This window comes from Henckelia pumila, unplaced genomic scaffold, assembly GCF_033568475.1.
Source record: "Henckelia pumila isolate YLH828 unplaced genomic scaffold, ASM3356847v2 CTG_550, whole genome shotgun sequence".
Lineage (NCBI taxonomy): Eukaryota > Viridiplantae > Streptophyta > Magnoliopsida > Lamiales > Gesneriaceae > Henckelia > Henckelia pumila.
In genome coordinates this window covers 59426-78132 of record NW_027331862.1, presented here as the reverse complement: position 1 = coordinate 78132, position 18707 = coordinate 59426, and the positions used below count along the sequence as shown (strand labels likewise).

General features: G+C 33.7%; 2 protein-coding genes across 3 annotated transcripts; both read left to right on the top strand.

Moving 5' to 3' along the window:
• Positions 1 to 3883: 3883 nt before the first annotated feature.
• Positions 3884 to 9386, top strand: LOC140873427 (uncharacterized). 2 transcript variants are annotated; one of them, XM_073276534.1, is made up of 10 exons: positions 3884 to 4108; positions 4202 to 4253; positions 4756 to 4862; positions 5419 to 5464; positions 6806 to 6940; positions 7039 to 7128; positions 7528 to 7659; positions 7775 to 7858; positions 8077 to 8141; positions 8943 to 9386. In XM_073276534.1, the coding sequence occupies exons 1-10, from the start codon at positions 3996 to 3998 to the stop codon at positions 9127 to 9129; spliced, it is 1011 nt and encodes a 336-aa protein (XP_073132635.1). In that variant the 5' UTR covers positions 3884 to 3995; the 3' UTR covers positions 9130 to 9386. The 2 variants fall into 2 exon arrangements, with proteins under 2 accessions (XP_073132635.1, XP_073132636.1); XM_073276535.1 differs by lacking the exon at positions 8943 to 9386 and adding an exon at positions 8408 to 8674.
• A 7583-nt stretch (positions 9387 to 16969) lies between these two features.
• LOC140873434 (epsin-3-like) lies at positions 16970 to 18421 on the top strand. The gene is made up of 4 exons (XM_073276541.1): positions 16970 to 17111; positions 17241 to 17363; positions 17672 to 17833; positions 17967 to 18421. The coding sequence occupies exons 1-4, from the start codon at positions 16996 to 16998 to the stop codon at positions 18307 to 18309; spliced, it is 744 nt and encodes a 247-aa protein (XP_073132642.1). The 5' UTR covers positions 16970 to 16995; the 3' UTR covers positions 18310 to 18421.
• The last annotated feature ends 286 nt before the right edge of the window (positions 18422 to 18707 follow it).

Here is an 18707-nt window from a genome sequence, read left to right as displayed (position 1 = left end):
AAAAAATAATATTATAATTGTATCTTATTATTATAATAAAATTATTATTATTATCATTATAAAAATATAAATTTAAATTAGTTAAAATATATAATGATAGTTTTATAATAATTAATTCATCATCAATAATAATAATAAAAAGCGTATAAATAACTATTATTTTGATATATATTTAAAATATAATTTTTTTATTAAAAATAATTCCATTCCATTCGTATTTCAGTTTAATTAGTATCAATGGTTGGAATGAAATATAACAATCATTCTATTGTCAATTTCATTCCATTTCTAGCTTATTCATTTTCAACGTAATAATAATGTCCGGAATGATAATTGAAAATAGGCTTTGGGATTTATTTAGAATTTCCCCAAATGAATTAAATTGATAATCTATTTGGTAAAATTGACTTGAACAACACATAGATTTTGTGATCTGTTTAAAATCACCGCAAAAGCCTAGTAAGTAGAGGTGTAAAAATAAGTTAGGACCGTCGGGTAGGCCCTGTAACGCCCAGAAATTCGGCACGTAAATCCGCATGCATAACTAAGGAATTTAATAATTTTAAAATAATGTGAAAATGTGTTAAATTAATTTTATATGTTATTATGTGAATTATATGATTTATTAGCATGTTTTAAATATTTGTTCGGCATTTAAATAGGTATGATGTGATTTATGAATTTATCTTAGAAAGTTTATTTTACAATCGCGTAGGCGGGACCGTGGACGGACGAGATACCAAAATATTTAGCCAAAAATATTTTATGAGTTTTATGAGCCTTAAAATAATATTTTAAGGTATTTTGTCAAGAAAATTTTAGTATTTAATTATATATTTATTTAAGGGTTTATTTTTAGCCAAAATTAGTCTCTTTATTGACTTTTATTAATTTTTAAAATTAGCCTATTTAATAATTTCGAGATTTGGAGTTATCTTATCAGATTATTATTATTATTAGAGAGTTTTAATTATATTTTTCTATGGTATATTATCTATATTAATTAGTTAATATTTATTATACAAAAATTTATTTAAAAACCTAATCCTACCCCTTTAAAAAAAAAATAAAACCCACGCCAAAACTCACCTAGCCGCCTCCACCTTCTTCCTTCTCATCTCCCACATTTTTACAGCAGAATCACTAGCCTCCATATCCAATTCTTCACGGTTTTTAAATTAGTTTGAAGGTCCGTTCGTCCCGGCGAGCCCGATACGTGTCGATATCAACGTTTTGTTCAAATCTTCAACAAGGCACGTTTCGAATCCATCTTTGAACACCATTTAAATCATATACACTGTTTTTAAGTATGAATAATATGTTAATGTATGAGTTTTTCATATTTTCAAGAGATTTTTCATAATTCATGCATAACCCACGTTTTTGAGGATGATGGCTCGGTTTTGACATGGTTCTTCATGCATGGCTGTTTGAGGCTGCTACCTAATGTTTGGGGGTCGACCTAGGGTCCCTTAGGGTCAGGTTAGGTGGATGGAAAGGGTCTGGAGAGGGCTAGAAGCAGGGCTGAGCGTGGCTCTTCCTCGGATCGGAACGCCGCAGCTTGGTTGTGGGATGAGGCTTCGGCTGGTTCAGGCAGGGGCTTGACTCGAGCCAAGCCGAGTCCTAAGGTTCCGTCTGGACCCTGGGGTGGTCCAGGTGTCGGAGCTCCGGCCTGGGGTGGCCGGAGCTGGTCAGAAAAGGGAAGGGTGGTGGATGCGCAGTCTGCGCATCCAAACAGGGAAGGAAGGGATCGGGTGGCATAGTTAGGGAGCTGGCTGGACCAGGGGCTGGTCTGTTGGAACCGGCAGGACCCTGGGGGTGTTCCTGCCGGCGGAGCTCCGGCCAGGGTGGCCGGAGTTGGGCTGTAGCAAAGGGGATAAGGGTCATGGCCGTGAGGTGCTAGGAGGGAGATGGGGAGAGGTCGTACAGTGTGGGTTTTGGGTTTAGGCGGGGCGGGCCGGGCCGGGCCGGGTTTTGGGTCCGGTTCGGGTCTAAATTGATGGGTCAAATAATTTTAGTCCGGGTCTAGATTTTTATTATTTAGGCTCGGGTGTTTTTATTTTAATTAAATGAGAGATTAATTAACAATTAATGGGTTTGGGCTTGATTAATTAATTAATTGGACTAGTTTAATGAGATTAAATAATTATGAAAGCGAGCCCACTAATTTGTCATGGACCGTGTGATCCATGAGAATTATTGGGCCAAGTGGAGTCGGGTTAAGTAATTTTATCGGTCTAATTTATAATTAATGGGTAAACAATGCTTTTATTAATTAAATTTAAGTTAATTAGTTAATGGGCTTAAATTATATTTTAAGTGAGCCCATTAGTTTTTCTTGGGCTTGAGGGCCCAAGAAGCTTAATGGGCCAGGTCAGGTTGGGCTTTTGGATTTTTGAGTTTAAGTCTAGCGGTCAGCAGCTCGAACAAGTCCTTGGAAAAAAATAAATGTTCGTAAATATATATTTAATTCATGCATGAATTTTTATTAGATATATAAGTATTATTTTTAAGAAAATAAATTAAATATATATTTACGGACAAATTTTCATGAAATAAAGAAATATTGAAAATTTTAAGTTCATGCATCATTAATAATTTTCATGATAAGTTTAAGAGCATGTTATGAAAAATATTTTTATGGAAGTTGAAGTGAAGGTGGAAAGTGATGTGGTTGGAGGCCGGGATACCTGGGCCCGGTGACCTTCCTAATGATGTATAAGTATGATGAGCTTATGGATCCAGCTGAGAGGGCTGGTGAAGTGGCAGCACAGAGGTGGAAACCCCACCGCCGCGTACGTTGGTTTATAGATTGATCAATCGATTAGTATGATGCCACCGACATGGATACGACCTGTTGAGAACTAAGAAAATATGAAAAGTTAATTCATTATATTTATGATGATACATGTTATAGCATGATGATTAAATAGTATGATTTTATTTCATGTTTATATTCATAATATTTTAAGAGCATGCACGCATAATTATTATTCACGTATTTTATATGATGTGTGCTTGTGTGTGGTTTCATTTTGTTATATAAGGATAGAACGTGCTGAGCCTCTAGGCTCACTAGATTCAAATGGTGCAGGTGAGCAGATTATTAATGAAGTTAATGTGTTCCCGACTGGCGGCGAGGGCGTATGAGTATCCAGGCGGCTAGTACCCGTGACCATCGCTCAATTATGAATTTTATGTTGAAACTAGAACATTTATTTCCGCATATGTTTTACTATTAGATTTTTAGTATTTATTTTATAAGTTTTCATGGATTTTTGTCAAGGAAATATTATTTAGGAATTTTATTATGACAATCTTATGGATTATTATTTAGTAATTAATGTTAGGTATTTATTTGCATGCACGTACTTTCGTTATTATTTATGTTTAATGTGTAAATTTATATTAAATTAAGTAAAGTTATTTTTAAGTATTATATATATAAGTATGGGCATATATATATATATTTATATTCATTATTTTATTATCAGAGAGTTTTTAAAAAAAAAAAAAAATTTCACTAGAAGTTCTAGGATGTTTCAGGCCCGCTCCATCATACAAAATTAGTGGGTTGGGTTGACAAGTTACCAACCCGCCTAAAAGGTGGCCCGACCCGACCCGACCCGCCTAATGCTGGTTGTGGTGGGTTGCGGGTTAACCCGCAAAAACCTGTCAATTTACACGTGAGTCCGCCGGATTGGCCCGCCTTGCCACCTAAAATAGGTGGGTTGGGTTGATGTTTTTCCAATCTATTTAAAAAGTGGGTCGGCCCGCCCCGCTTCGCCTAATGATGAGTTAGAACTGGTTGTAGGCCGCGGCCCATTTTGACGCCCAGTAATCTACTAGTGAGCCAAACAAATATTTTACGGAAACTCGCAAATTTAGCAAAAGCCCTGATTTGGATTGGATTGGGTTCGAATAAATAATTTATTTTTCTGTGTTGCCTTCGAAATTGTGGGAGTTATCAGAGAAATTAAACCATTTGAACGAGAATGGAATTGATATGGATTTTGTTTCAATTGGTCTTGATCTTGGCTTCGGTTTTGGCTGTTGCATTAGCATCCGCTATTGTTTTCGAAACCTTTAGAAGAAAGTATAACCACACGTATGATGTCTGCCTCTAATCACTCGTCGGATTTCTTGTTTACTTTCTTATGAAACTTGTTATTTTATGCGTTTTTTTTTTTGGCTTTTTAAGCTGTCATGTTGAGGCCCCTCCTGTCTTTGAAGATCCAAATTCATTGAAGCCGGTAGGTGTCCCGATTCAACCTTTTTTTTTTTCATTGTTATTTTATCGGGATTGTGGTATTCATTCACTTGGATTTTTTTCTGTATGAAAACTCGATGGACAGTATAGTTGACTTGGATGAGCTTCTCAGTGCTGTGTAATTGACTAGTTTCCAGAGGATTTGCAGGAATGTATACTTTAATAAAAAAAAATGCAGTATTTTCTGATTGTTGACTAAAATCGAACAACAGGGACTGAAAAAGATTATCTTGTTAAGTACTTTGAAATAGATTTGGCAAAAAGTCATTGTCTTTTCACATCTTGTTTATGTTTCAAACAATTTTAAGAGTCTCACATGATATCAAGAAGGGTACTCGTTCAGAAAACAGGGAAATATTTATAGTGCACGCTGCACTGCATTATTCTGTTTAGTTTGAGGCACATTTCCTTGTATCTGGCTATAGTTCATTACATTTATGAACAGGGCTTTGATTCTGCTGCTGTGCTCAATTTCTATTTTACAGGTGAAGTGCCCTCATATCCTTGATCCTGCTGAGAAGTATATTTCTTTGATAGTTCCAGCATACAACGAGGAGTATAGGCTTCCAGGAGCTCTTGATGAAACCTTAAAGTAAACAACATTTCTTCTTTTTACTTTTGTGTCATTAATCTGTACATGTTTCATTATAATCCTTGCTTGCATGATATCAAAGTTGTAATTTAGCTATGTGTATCAAATTGGGTGGTTCTCATGCATAGTTACAGTTTGTTAGGAGACTGAAACTTGCCTTATCACGATATTGTTTTATCATCCTTCTCTGCTTCAGTATCACATATTATAATGATTTATGACAGTCTTCCCTGATTTTATTGTATGTACTTTTATGTGGTGAGCAAAAGGTTAATCAGGATTGAGGCGTATTGCTCTGAGAGGATATAGTAAAATAAGTATAAATTATTTGGTTCTATTGACTCTGATCAGTGAAATGTAAATCTTTCCTGTCCTACGAATAATCCATTATTATCAGACAGTGACACACATGCTCAAACTTGGATGAAACTTTTGATATGAAATCAGCTTTTTTAAAAAACTATAGGGTATGAAATTGTTGATTCTTCTCCAGTAAATATATTTGTCTTGACTGTAGAGGTAAATTTTTTATAAGTTTTCCAATGGTTCATTGTAGCTATCTTCAAGAACGTTCAGCAAAGGACAAGTCTTTTTCATATGAGGTAATTTAGTAAATTCAACTTTCTATTTATCATTGCTGCATCATCAGGGCTGGTTTCTTGCATTAGAAGTGTTGCATTGTCTTACTTGAAAGTTAACCCTCAAGTGTGGATAAAAAGTTTAGTTAATGGATTGGCAATCTCTTCCTAACTGTGGAACACTGTGAGTGCAAGACCGACAACAACAGAAGTGGAGTGAATCAGATTTACGATGGTTCTCTTAGAGTCTAATTGTTTGGATTTTTTAATTTTTCTGTGCTTTGTCTGACAGAGCTGCCTGGTTTTCAACTTTGTAGTTCTGAATGTTATTGTTGATACGATTTAGATGATTGGTATACAATAATGTTTACTGAGCTGATTATAAATTATGTGAATAATGGCCTAGTTATTGCTTGAAAGCTATTAAATCTCTTGTATCACTTGCATTAGGGGGTAATGACGTTTCCCAGGTGACTTTGGCTAAACTAAGATTTATATCTTGGGTGTACACCATCGGAGCAAAGGTGCAAATATATTAATCTAACTGAAATGGTGCTTCTTTTGACTGCATGTATAGCTACTTGGCTAGTTTCATTGCTGTACACACCATGTATTAAATGGAGCTTGTTTAGTTTGCCATCTGCTGTTTATGCTGTTAAAAGAAATATGAGCTCAAGGTCTTCTTATACCTCATTCCCAACGAAAACGTCCCTGAGCGGGTAACTGATTATACGATATCCAATATTTGCAAACATCGGTTCATAGGATTGAAATCGTAATTGGAGCTGGGGTAGTTATACGAACCTAAATTGAAACCAGTTTTTACTTCTATTGTCATGTGCTTGCAACTAGATAATTTGATTTATGAGTTGAGAATGTAAATTTATTACATTTATCCTTTTGTTTAATCATGGTATAGGCTGTGCTACATCCTACTTGTTTTTTTTTCTCTCATGGATGATCTTTACTTTCATCTCTTTAGACATTGCACTGGCAATGAGCAAGATTCCCAGTTTTGTAAAGTTTAAGTGACAGCAGTAACGATCATAAATTCCCATGCCCAATCTTGTACTCCTTGTCAATAATCAAATGATGAGAGCCCTCTAAGCTTGTGTGGACACTTTGACTATTGGCCAATAATTCTTGATCACCATTCCTCTCTATTTAAGTTGTTATTGCCTTAAGGAGGGTTTTTGGGTACTCGCTAGAACTAGCTTCCATATTTGTGAAATATGTAAAAGCAGCAGATTCTCTCATCCTGGTACATGTGTGCCCTGAGGATGCGTCATGCTATTTTCTACGCCTATTATAGAGAAATGGGTTCTTTCTAACATAGAACTTTCTAATGAATGAATACTTGAACAGGTGGTGATTGTTGATGATGGAAGTGCTGATGGAACCAAAAGAGTAGCTTTTGACTATGTGAAGAGGTACACCATAGACAACATAAGAGTAGTCCTTCTTGGAAGGAACCATGGGAAGGGTGAAGCAATAAGAAAAGTGAGTCAATTCTGAAAAATCTGTTCACCCAGTATGTTGTATTTTCTATAATGACCTGTCATTGAATCATAATGCTCTTGGAAAGCATTTCCAAACAGGGTGTGCTCCACTCACGTGGTGAACTAATATTAATGCTTGATGCTGATGGGGCAACTAAAGTGAGTGACCTTGAGAAACTAGAAAATCAGGTTGGTGACCATTTTCACGATCGGGAAGGTTGGTTCTTACACAAAATGTTATTTTTGTGTGTGTGATATTTCTTTTCGGTTTTGATCGATAGTTTGGTACCCATACCAATTGTCTTGTCATAATTTTGACCAGAAGGTTTTGGGGGCCTCAGTGAGTGTGGTCCGATGTCTCCAATTCACTGAACATTCCATTCGATCCTCTTACTTATTTTTGTTTTCTAATGGTGGTACTTTTGTCTTTGTCCTCACTCCTGAATTTTACCGGAAGTCAGCTTCCGATCGCCTTCATGTGTCTTTTGGCTTGTAGTTAGTGGTCAAGTTTGCTTCAAACGATTCAAACCCGTCACTTGGCAGGCTTTTGATCAGGAAAAATGACATAATAGATGGTTTCCTCGTCAGATTCTCGCACTTGCTAAGGAGGAGCGCAAGTTTGGAGACTCTATAGCTTCCGATTCAACTGTGAGAATCTCGGATGTCCCAATTGCTGCTTTTGGGTCTCGTGCTCACCTTGAGGAGAAGGCTTTGGCAACAGTTGAGTCTTTTGGCTGTATAATTGCTATTTTGCATTATGACGTGGTTAAATCTATTTCATATGAATTGCTAGTCTGTAGTTCAAGTCTAATCAGAGGATCATCTCATGTTTCAGAGAAAGTGGTATCGCAATTTCTTGATGAAGGGATTTCATCTCGTAGTTCTGTTGGCTGCCGGTTCTGGAATTCGCGACACACAGGTACTACATCTTCTCCGAGACTATCTTTTATCCCCATATCAATTTTATTTCTATGTTTTCATATCATTTGGTTGCAGTTATGTTTGTTTGTCCGATGGACATTCTCTAATGCACTCTCCTATTCTCTCCGACTCTTGGAAACCTGAAAAAATGGCAGTATAGATTAAATATATCATACGTCTTAAGTTTGGTCATAGAAGCTCTTCTTCGTGTTTCAGTGTGGTTTTAAAATGTTCACCAGAGCTGCTGCGCGGAAGCTTTTCATGAATGTCCGCTTGAAACGGTAAGTTTCTCTTTGATCTCATGCCAGCATAGAGTCAAAAAAGAATTTAGAGCAGTGTTGCATGTATTTATCATTTTGCATCTCGTTTTCTGAAAGTTTGCTGTATTTCTTAAATTTTTCAATTTGAACCTGGTTAAGTCTATGACTAGGTGAGGTGTGATATTCTGAGTTTGATATTAAAAGCTTTTGTAACCTAATCTTAAATGTGATCTATCATCTATGTTGGACATGTTTTACTGAAAGAGCTATCTTCCTTGTGCACCCAGAAATAAACGTGTAAATCTGAAGTCAACGAGGTTGAAAGACTGGATCAAACCCTTAAGACCTTTGTGAATTCCTCCAAGGAGAAAAAATGAGTTACCTACAGGAAGCTTTAAAATGAGAATAGTAGTAATAAATAATGAAACATAATGAGGAATGCACAAGTTTTATAGATGATATGCAGTAGAGTATTTGTGGAACGAGGAAATCATATGATTGAAGTATGTAATCATTTTAATATAGCTTTTGTTTTATAATGAAGAACAAAAATGAATGGAGTTAGTCAATGGACAATGAAGTGTACACATAAACTGTTTAATTGTTTCGTAAAACCCCCAAATTGTTTCTAAATAAGCTCAATTATGGAATCCGGCTTGCCACTGTTTTTATATCAGTAACTGATCTGAGGCAGCTTTCAGCTGGCTGGAATGACAATATGGTGTAATGTGCCTTCTTCTAGGGATTATGGATAGAGAATATATAGGTAATAGTTCGAGTACTTGTGCAGTTGAAATAACCGTTGTGAACCTTGATTTTCAGGTGGTGCTTTGATGTTGAGTTAGTGTATTTGTCCAAATGGTTTCGCATCCCCGTGATCGAGATTTCCATTAATTGGACTGAAATTCCTGGATCAAAGGTTAACTTATTAAGCATTCCCAACATGTTGTGGGAGATAGCTCTCATGTCGCTAGGCTACAGAACTGGCATGTGGAAAATTTACAGCTGATATTTAATCGGAGGTGCAGTGTAGTAAACCAACTCGGGTTTTTAAGCATGCAGATTGATGAAATTCTGCAGTAAAAAACCAGTTATAATGGACGAGGAAAGATGTGAACTTTTAGGACAGCTTCTGTTTTTGTTCTTGCATACCTGAGTGACAACTGCTGATTTGTAAGAAACTTGAGAGGTCAAACTGGCTCTTTTTCCATGGACATGAATTGGTTACACGGGGAGTTTCATATTAAAATAGAACTTTCTAATGTATGAATAGTTGGTGAAGAGTAATCCTTCTCGCAAAGGGCCATGGCAAGGGTGAAGCAATATGACAAGTAATCCACAATTTAAGATGAAAAAATAATAATAATTAGAAACGATATTAAAACTTAAAATTTAAAGAGTTTTCAATTAATTAAAGCTTTGTGTGTCCCGAGTTTGAGATTTTCCCTTGCCCGATCCAAAAAAGAAAAAAACGAAACTTTGAGTTGGGTGCCTAACTTCTAGAAAAGAGAATACTACATAATAATAAAATCATGGATGATTCCAAGTCTAGGTGTTTTTATATAAAGATATTGTAGTAAACATCTCACTTGAAAACAAAAAAATACAGATGTATATCATATGTTAATTTTCAAGTGAGATATTCGCGTGAAAAAAAATATACGGAGAATTTTTTTACAATACTATAACAAACTGTATGTAGTCGAGAATGATGTTATTAATGAATAGTTTGTATTCTTCTTCAAAAAAAAAAAAACAAAAAAAATTGTATGTAGTCAAAAATAGAAGGATTTATTGTAATTATATATTAAAATTAGATTGAAAATTATTGTGATGGTGATGTGATAATATTTTTAATTTTTGATTATGTAATAGATGACATATTTATTTCTTGGACATTTCTTTATTGATGGTCTATAAATAGACCTCAATATTTGTGAAGAAAATACACAATTTTAGAGAGAAGAATTATAAAGTGTAGTATTTGATATATTTTGAGTTTTGGAGTTTTTACTTTTTACTATAAATTTTTACTTTTTCACAACACGTTATCAGTACGATCGCTCGAAGGTTCTCTATATTTTCCGACGCTCCAAAATACAAGAAGAAGTCAAAAATATTCAACAAGTAAGAATTTTTATTTTACTGTTTATATATTTTTATTGTGTATATATTTAATATATAATATCATGTTATTATCAAAAAATAAGTTTTTTTTCAAAACTTGTTATAAATTCTGGGAGGATGTTAAGACGACATCCCACACTCCCGGTAAGGGATACGACAAGTATAAAAGCCTATAAGGTTTTTAAACAATAACGTGATATTATATATATTTATTATGTATATATACTAACTATATTAATATATAATTTCATGTTATTATATAAGAGGTTGTCTATGACACTGACCTTATAATAACGTGATATGATATATATTTATTTTGTATATATACTAACTATATATAATTTCATGTTATTATATAAGAGGTTGTCTATGACACTGACCTTATAATAACGTGATATGATATATATTTTATTGCGTATATATGCACTAACCATATTTGTATAATTTCACAATATTATATAAAAGGAGTCTATGACACCTCATTATAATAATGTGATATGATATACATAATTATTTAATTATGATTATCATTATATGCATTACATGATTATCATGAATTTTTATTCAACTCATAATCATTTTTTTCTTACCCCCAACGGTCACAAACGGTCATAAACGGCTAGTTTTTTTGCCTATAAATATGTTCACTCAAATTCATTTTCAATCACACCAAAATCATTCTTTCTCCCAAAATAATTTCTCCTCGGTTTTTAATCAAAAAAGAAGAAGATGGAGTTTTTGGCATTTATAAGGCTTTTTCTCATATCAACTATGATCATCATACTCACGAGTTTTGTACTCATCGGTGATTTTCCATCACAGATTTTTTCTCTATTTGTATACGCACTTGTAATCTTCGTTTATCCATTATTTTGTATTATCATATTAATGGAAATTAACTAATAAAATGCATTGTTATTTTTCTAGCACCACCATGTCAAATTTGGCAAAACTTAAATTCTTTGCTCTCGATATCACTAGAAAAGAACAACGAATTGTTAATGAAAATCATCAATCCTGACCCACTGGATCAACGACATTTCCTGAAGCAAATGTCGTAATGAAAAATAAAAACCAAAATCAAAGGCATAAACAAGATTTTGGTCGTGGTCGAGGAAGTGGATGTGGTCATGAACGTGGACGTAAAAATGACCGCGATCGTGGTTACGGCAGTGGATATGAAAATAATCGAGATAGTTACTTCAATAACTAATCTCAAAAGAACGTCACGAACCATACAAAAAGGCAGCATGAAAATATGAGTGAAAATAAAAATCACTCAAAAAGATATGAGTGCTTGTTATAAATGTGGTACTCCAAGACATTGGTCATGTAACCCTGAGCACTTATGTAAGCTCTTTAAAGTATCGATAAAGGGAAAAGAAAAAGAGACCAATTTTGTTGAAAACAGTAACCATTTAAGTGGTTCAACTTATTTCAATGCTGCCGATTTTTCAAATGATTTCGAGAACATTGATTAATATATTGGTGAGACTAGAATATAACATGCTATATTTTTCATGCATTCTTATAAAGCATGTTATATTTTGCATTGTAATTAATTTTTCTTTATTATATTTTTGTGAAGTTTGATATGGAAAATGCTATGAGCAAACATGGAAATAATACCATGGAAATTTGCATACCAGATAGTGGTACCACACACACTAATCTGCGAGATGAAAGATATTTCTTGGAAATAAAACCAACAAAAACAATAGTGAATACAATATCAGGTCCTGTAGACTTGATTGAGGGTTGTGGAAAAGCACATTTTTGTTACCTAATGGTACAAAATTTTTGATAAATGATGCTTTGTATTCACCAGAATCGAAAAGAAATTTGTTGAGTTTTATGACATATACTCTCATGGGTATGATATTGAGACGAAAACTGATGGAAATCAGAAATATATGTGTCTTACCACATATAAATCAGGAAAGAAATATGTGGTTGAAAAATTATCAATGCTCCCTACTGGATTGCATTATACACATATAAGGCCAATCGAATCAAATATGGTGGTTAATAGTTCTTCAATATTAACAAATTGGCATGATCGATTGGGACATCCTGGTTCAATAATGATGCGAAAAATTATTGAAAATACGCATGGTCATCCATTGAAAGACCAGAAGATCTTTCAGAATAATAAGTTTCAATGTAAAGCATGTTCTCTTGGAAAACTTATTATAAGACCATCGCCAGCTAAAATCCAAACAAAATCACCCATATTTCTTGAACGTATTCAGGGTGATATTTGTGGGCCAATTCATCCACCATGTGGACCATTTCGATACTTTATGGTATTGATCGATGCCTCTAGCAGATGGTCACATGTATGCTTATTGTCAACTCGGAATGTGGCATTTGCAAATTGATGGCTCAAATAATAAAATTGCGAAATCAATCCCGATTATACAATCAAGAAAATAAAACTTGATAATGCTGGAGAATTTACATCCCAGACTTTCAATGATTATTGTATGTCAATGGGAATCACTGTTGAACTTCCTGTAGCTCATGTTCATACGCAAAATGGATTAGCTGAATCATTGATTAAACGTCTACAACTGATTGCTAGACCAATGATTATGAAAACAAAACTCCCTATTTCTATATGGGAACATTCAATTTTACATGCTGCGGCATTAATTCGCATCAGACCAAGTGCATATCATAAATTCTCCCCATTGCAACTTGCATTTGGTAAAGAACCAAATATCTCTCATCTGAGAATTTTTGGATGTATGGTTTATGTGCCTATTGCACCACCTCAACGATCAAAAATGGGTCCACAAAGAAAAATCGGTATTTATATCGGTTATGATAGTTCATCAATCATTCGATATCTTGAGCCTCAGACAGGCGATGTGTTTACAGCACGCTTTGCTGATTGTCATTTTAATGAAGAAATCTTCCCAGTGTTAGGGGGAGAAAAGAAACACATCGAAAAAGAAATCACATGGTATGTACCATCATTGTTACATTTGGATCCAAGGACCAAACAATGTGAGAAAGATGTACAACAAATTGTACACTTGCAAAGAATTGCAAATCAAATGCCAGATGCATTTGCAAACACAAAAGGGGTAACAAAATCATATATACACGCTGTAAATGCCCCTGCTCGAATTGAAATTCCAAAGAAACAAATTGAAGACACTCATGATGTCATAAAACTCTTGAAGCATGGAAGGTCAGTCGGTTCCAAGGATAAAAATCCTCGGAAAAGAAAAGGCATAGAGAAGCACGATGATCATAAAATAGAAAATGGTGTTCCAGAAGAAACACCTGATGATGAAAATGTTCTGTCAGAACCACAAACTGACGAGAATCGTGAAATCTCTATCAATTATATTAATACTGGAAAAATATGGAACCGAAAAGACATAGAAGATATTGATGAGATATTTTCTTATAATGTGGCTTGTGACATCATAAATGAAAATGAGGATCATGAACCAAAATCTTTTGGTGAATGTAAAACTCGTCATGATTGGGCCAAATGGAAAGATGTCATCCAGGTTGAATTGGATTCGCTGAATAAACGTAATGTTTTTGGACCTATAGTCCTCACATCTGAAGGTGTAAAACCTGTTGGATACAAATGGGTTTTTATTCGAAAGCGAAATGAGAAAAATGAAATATCAGATATAAAGCTAGACTTGTTGACAAGGTTTTTCTCAAAGGCCTGAAATTGATTATGAAGAAACGTATTCTCCTGTTATGGATGCAATTACGTTTCGATATTTGATAAGTTTGGCAGTGTCTGAAAATTTGGAAATGTGTCTTATGGATGTTGTTACAGCTTACTTATACGGATCACTTGATAGTGATATATACATGAAAATCCCTGAAGGATTTAAGATGCCTGAAGCACAAAGTTCAAAACCCAGAGAATTTTATTCTGTAAAATTGCAAAGATCATTATATGGGTTAAAGCAATCCGGCCGAATGTGGTATAATCGGCTAAGTGAGGACTTGATGAAAAAGGGATATGTAAATAATCCAATATGCCCTTGTGTTTTCATCAAGAAAACAACATCCGGATGTGTAATTATTGCTGTATATGTTGATGATTTAAACATCATTGGAACGAATAAAGAAATTCAAGAAGTTATGATGTACTTGAAGGAAGAATTCGAAATGAAGGATCTTGGAAAAACCAAGTATTGTCTGGGTTTGCAAATCGAACAAAAAGAACGTGGAATTTTTGTTCACCAGGCAAATTATACAGAAAAGATCCTTAAACGTTTTAATATGGATAAATCAAATCCATTAAGTACTCCAATGGTTGTAAGATCATTAAACATAGAAAAGGATCCATTCCGTCCATGTGGAGATGATGAAGTTATTCTTGGTCCTGAAGTACCATATCTAAGTGTCATTGGTGCCCTTATGTATCTTGCAAATTGCACTAGACCTGATATATCTTTTGCTGTAAATTTATTGGCAAGATTCAGTTCATATCCAACAAAGAGGCACTGGAACGGAATTAAGCATATATTTCGTTATCTACGAGGAACGACAGATTTGGGACTTTTGTACTCAAAAGACACCAATCAAAGTATCATTGGTTATGCTGATGCTGGATATTTATCTGATCCACATAAGGCACGTTCCCAAACCGGATATGTATTTACTCGTGGAGGCACCGCAATTTCTTGGCGTTCAAAGAAACAAACACTCGTAACAACTTCATCAAATCACGCCGAGATTATTGCATTACATGAAGCAAGTCGTGAATGTGTATGGTTAAAATCAATGACACAACATATCCAAACTTCTTGTGGATTATCAGTAGACAAGAAGCCTGTGACGTTGTATGAAGACAATGCTGCATGTATTTCTCAAATGAAAGAAGGATACATCAAAAGTGACAGAAACAAACATATCCCCCCAAAGTTCTTTGCCTACACTCAAGAGCTTGAGAAGAATAAAGATATTGATATCTGTTATATTCAATCAAGTGAGAACTCATCAGATCTCTTCACAAAGGCACTTCCCACGACGATATTCAGAAAGCATATATACAACATTGGGATGCGCAATCTACGGAATATGTGAAGAATCACTCATGTTAACATGAGGGGGAGTTTACGTGGCTGCACTCTTTTTTTCTTGCTATGATTTTTATCCCACTGGGTTTTTCCTAGTAAGGTTTTTAACGAGGCAGTATACAAACACGTAATATCACGATCATCATCACAAGGGGGAGTATTATAAATTATATATTAAAATTAGATTAAAAATTATTGTGATGGTGATGTGATAATATTTTTAATTTTTGATTATGTAATAGATGACATATTTATTTCTTGGACATTTCTTAATTGATAGTCTATAAATAGACCTCAATATTTGTGAAAAAAATACACAATTTTAGAGAGAAGAATTATAAAGTGTAGTGTTTGATATATTTTGAGTTTTGGAGTTTTTACTTTTTACTATAAATTTTTACTTTTTCACAACAGGATTTTAATTGTTATTAATTAAATATCTTCTTGTCAATAGTAAAAATCTTGACCACGTTTTTCAACAAAATGTTTATGGTCAACCTTCGGTTGTCCGCGAGGCACGAGTGCTTTAAAAACAAATTTTGAATATTATCATGTAATATGGTCAATCTCTTTGAATTTTATATGTGGACTCAAAGCAATATATATCAATGGACACTTTATGAGTAGGAAAATATATAATATAAATTAGAAACATAGCACATGTAACACGTGTGTAAAAGAAAATGGGAAAGAAATTGAGCGGAAGGGAGGATAAAAAGAGTTATGTGAGCAGTTGATAAGATCCGAAAATTTGAAGGGTTTAGTTTTTGAAATATGTGAAAATAGAACGTGTGGAGTGATTTTTACAAAAAAAAAATGTTGGAGAAATATAAATTATTATTTCGTTCATATTGAATTCTATCAATCCAAAGCCTTGAAGAGTAATAAGCGAAAAAAATTTTGGTGTCTTCCAAATCAGTTATCCTAGCATGCTTTTTTTTAAATAAAATAGTATAGATATACACACACTTGATCTTTTGCACACATTATATATTTATATAATCTAATATTTATCTAATAAATATATATTTTTGTTTTTTTAAAATTAACATTTTTTTTCATTTTTTATAAAAAAAAATATAGATAAAAATACGATATTAATCATTTTCATAATCACTTATTTATTTATATTTCCTAATGTGATAAGGCCACTTCTGCTTTAGTAAAGCACAAGCCGTCCAACTCGTAAACCAAACATGGAAAACAAAGAAAGAAAACCCAATCAAAAATTGACAATTGAAATGCCTGTTTTTTGTTTTTCTTATAGTATAATCACAATTGTTGTCAAATGTTGACCCAAATAATGTCAAATGAAATCATATAATTACTTATTAAAATAATGTTGGCCTAATAATTATATACGTAAATCCACTTTCTAGAGTGGTTCAAGTGTAGTTCCATTATACTTTGGTAATGGAGTGGTCATGAATATTATTCAACATCACCCCAACTACTCCCCATTCGTTCCTACATATATACACATATAATAATAATAATAATAATAATAATAATAATAATAATAATAATAACAACTAATATTGCATGCTGTTAATTAAGCACCGCTGAAATCAATAATTAATTAGACTAGTGCATGGTATGTGCGTATATATATAGATAGACGAAGCTCCTGAAATATAATTAGAATTGTTGGTGATTAATTTGAGAGAGAAATAATTAAGACTAAAATGGGTTCTGCTTCGGGATTGATGGGAGATTTGAAGAGGCAAGCTTCGCTGTTCTTGAAGGACAAAATATTGAAGAGAGCCAGATTGGTTTTAATGGATGCTACACCTGCACAATTGTAAGCTATTTATGTTGGTTTATGAATTAAATCTCATGCATGCATGCATTTTATAATTATAATTTGAGTTTCGATTCTGAATAATATATAAATAATATGGTACTTAATTGATTATATATATATTATTAGATTGACAGAAGAAATAACAAATGGAGATTCATGTGCACAAGATGCGTCTGCCATGAGGATCATCTCTCGTGCCGCTTTCGAGGTCGACGATTACGAAAGAATCGTCCATATCCTGCATCACAGGTTTGCAATATATATACATATGATCGCTCTTTTAATTTGTTCTTTATAAGTTTTGATTTGGTTCCACACACATAAACGTCACGTTAGAAATTAGATCAAAACTGACAAAAAAAAAAAAAAAAGAAAAAAGAAAAAGAAAGACAAGGTTAGTGTAATGAAACTGAAATCATAATTTAGTTTTTTTTTTTTTACATGAGTTTTTTGAGGCGGAGTTCTCAAAATCTTTAATAGCTAGACAAATTAAGAAAAAGGGTTATATTAACTAATTTGAGAGTGAAATTAATTATTATTTGAATGACAAAATTCAGGTTGTCAAAATTTGAAACATGGCATTGGAGGGCCTCTTATAATGCTCTTGTGGTGTTGGAATACCTGCTCACCCATGGACCTCTACGAGTCGCTGAGGAATTTCAAACTGATCACCAAACTATTACACATATGGCTACGTTACACTATGTCGACCACAAAGGGTACGTTCATATCAATATATATTATTTTCTTCCGTCTCATCCTATTTAACATTAATAGGGTTATGCTACATGTACAACACGTACGTCTTTCTTGATTAATCTCATCAATTTGTAAACTTCTTAAAACGTACAGGTTCGATTGGGGATTGAGTGTGAAGGAGAAATCAGACAGGATAAGAAGGCTTCTCCAAGACAAGTCGTATCTGGCGGATGAGAGGGCCAAGGCAAGGAAACTTAGCATGGGAATCAAAGGATTTGGTAGTTTTAACATCGACGTTGGGAATTCGAAACACGTGATCTCCGGTGATCATCATCGTCTTCTGCATCATAGTCAAAAGGACGTTAAATTCGACGGATACAAAGCCGAGCTGGTGTCGAATGGCTGCCATGATCAATATGTTATGGAAGAGGATCATCCATTTTGGGATCATAGAGAGTCACACAGTACCAGGGTCTCACTTCTGTCTGCCATATAATTCATGGAAAATAATATTGCATTTTTTTTTTCTATTTTTAAAATTTTGAGCTAGATCATTATGCAATTTTTAATTCCTTTGTTACATATATTCTACTTTCTAATATATATACATTTGTTACCTTAAACAAATCTTACAAAAATATTTGGTTCAAATTTTAATTTCTTTGTTACATACTAACCACTTTGGTATTTACTTATATCAAACACCAATTTTGCCCCAACATTATATTAGATATCAAACTCTGATTCTTTGGATTTCGTTTGGCCATGTAATTAATTTTTTTTTTTTAGTTTTTTATAAGTGAAAAAAATTTAAAATATGTGTTTGTAAAAAGATTTTTACAATTTTTTTTGAAATATATATTTTAAAAAGTTTTATCCAAGTATAGTTTTAAA

Bases quoted from the DNA above. Each gene is read 5' to 3' on its own strand.
- LOC140873427 (XM_073276534.1), top strand. From the start codon at position 3,996: ATGGAATTGATATGGATTTTGTTTCAATTGGTCTTGATCTTGGCTTCG. The intron at 6,941-7,038 runs GTGAGTCAATTC...ATTTCCAAACAG, and splicing joins AGGGTGAAGCAATAAGAAAA to GGTGTGCTCCACTCACGTGG. The intron at 7,859-8,076 runs GTACTACATCTT...TTCGTGTTTCAG, and splicing joins CTGGAATTCGCGACACACAG to TGTGGTTTTAAAATGTTCAC.
- LOC140873434 (XM_073276541.1), top strand. From the start codon at position 16,996: ATGGGTTCTGCTTCGGGATTGATGGGAGATTTGAAGAGGCAAGCTTCG. The intron at 17,112-17,240 runs GTAAGCTATTTA...ATATATTATTAG, and splicing joins GATGCTACACCTGCACAATT to ATTGACAGAAGAAATAACAA. The intron at 17,834-17,966 runs GTACGTTCATAT...TAAAACGTACAG, and splicing joins CACTATGTCGACCACAAAGG to GTTCGATTGGGGATTGAGTG.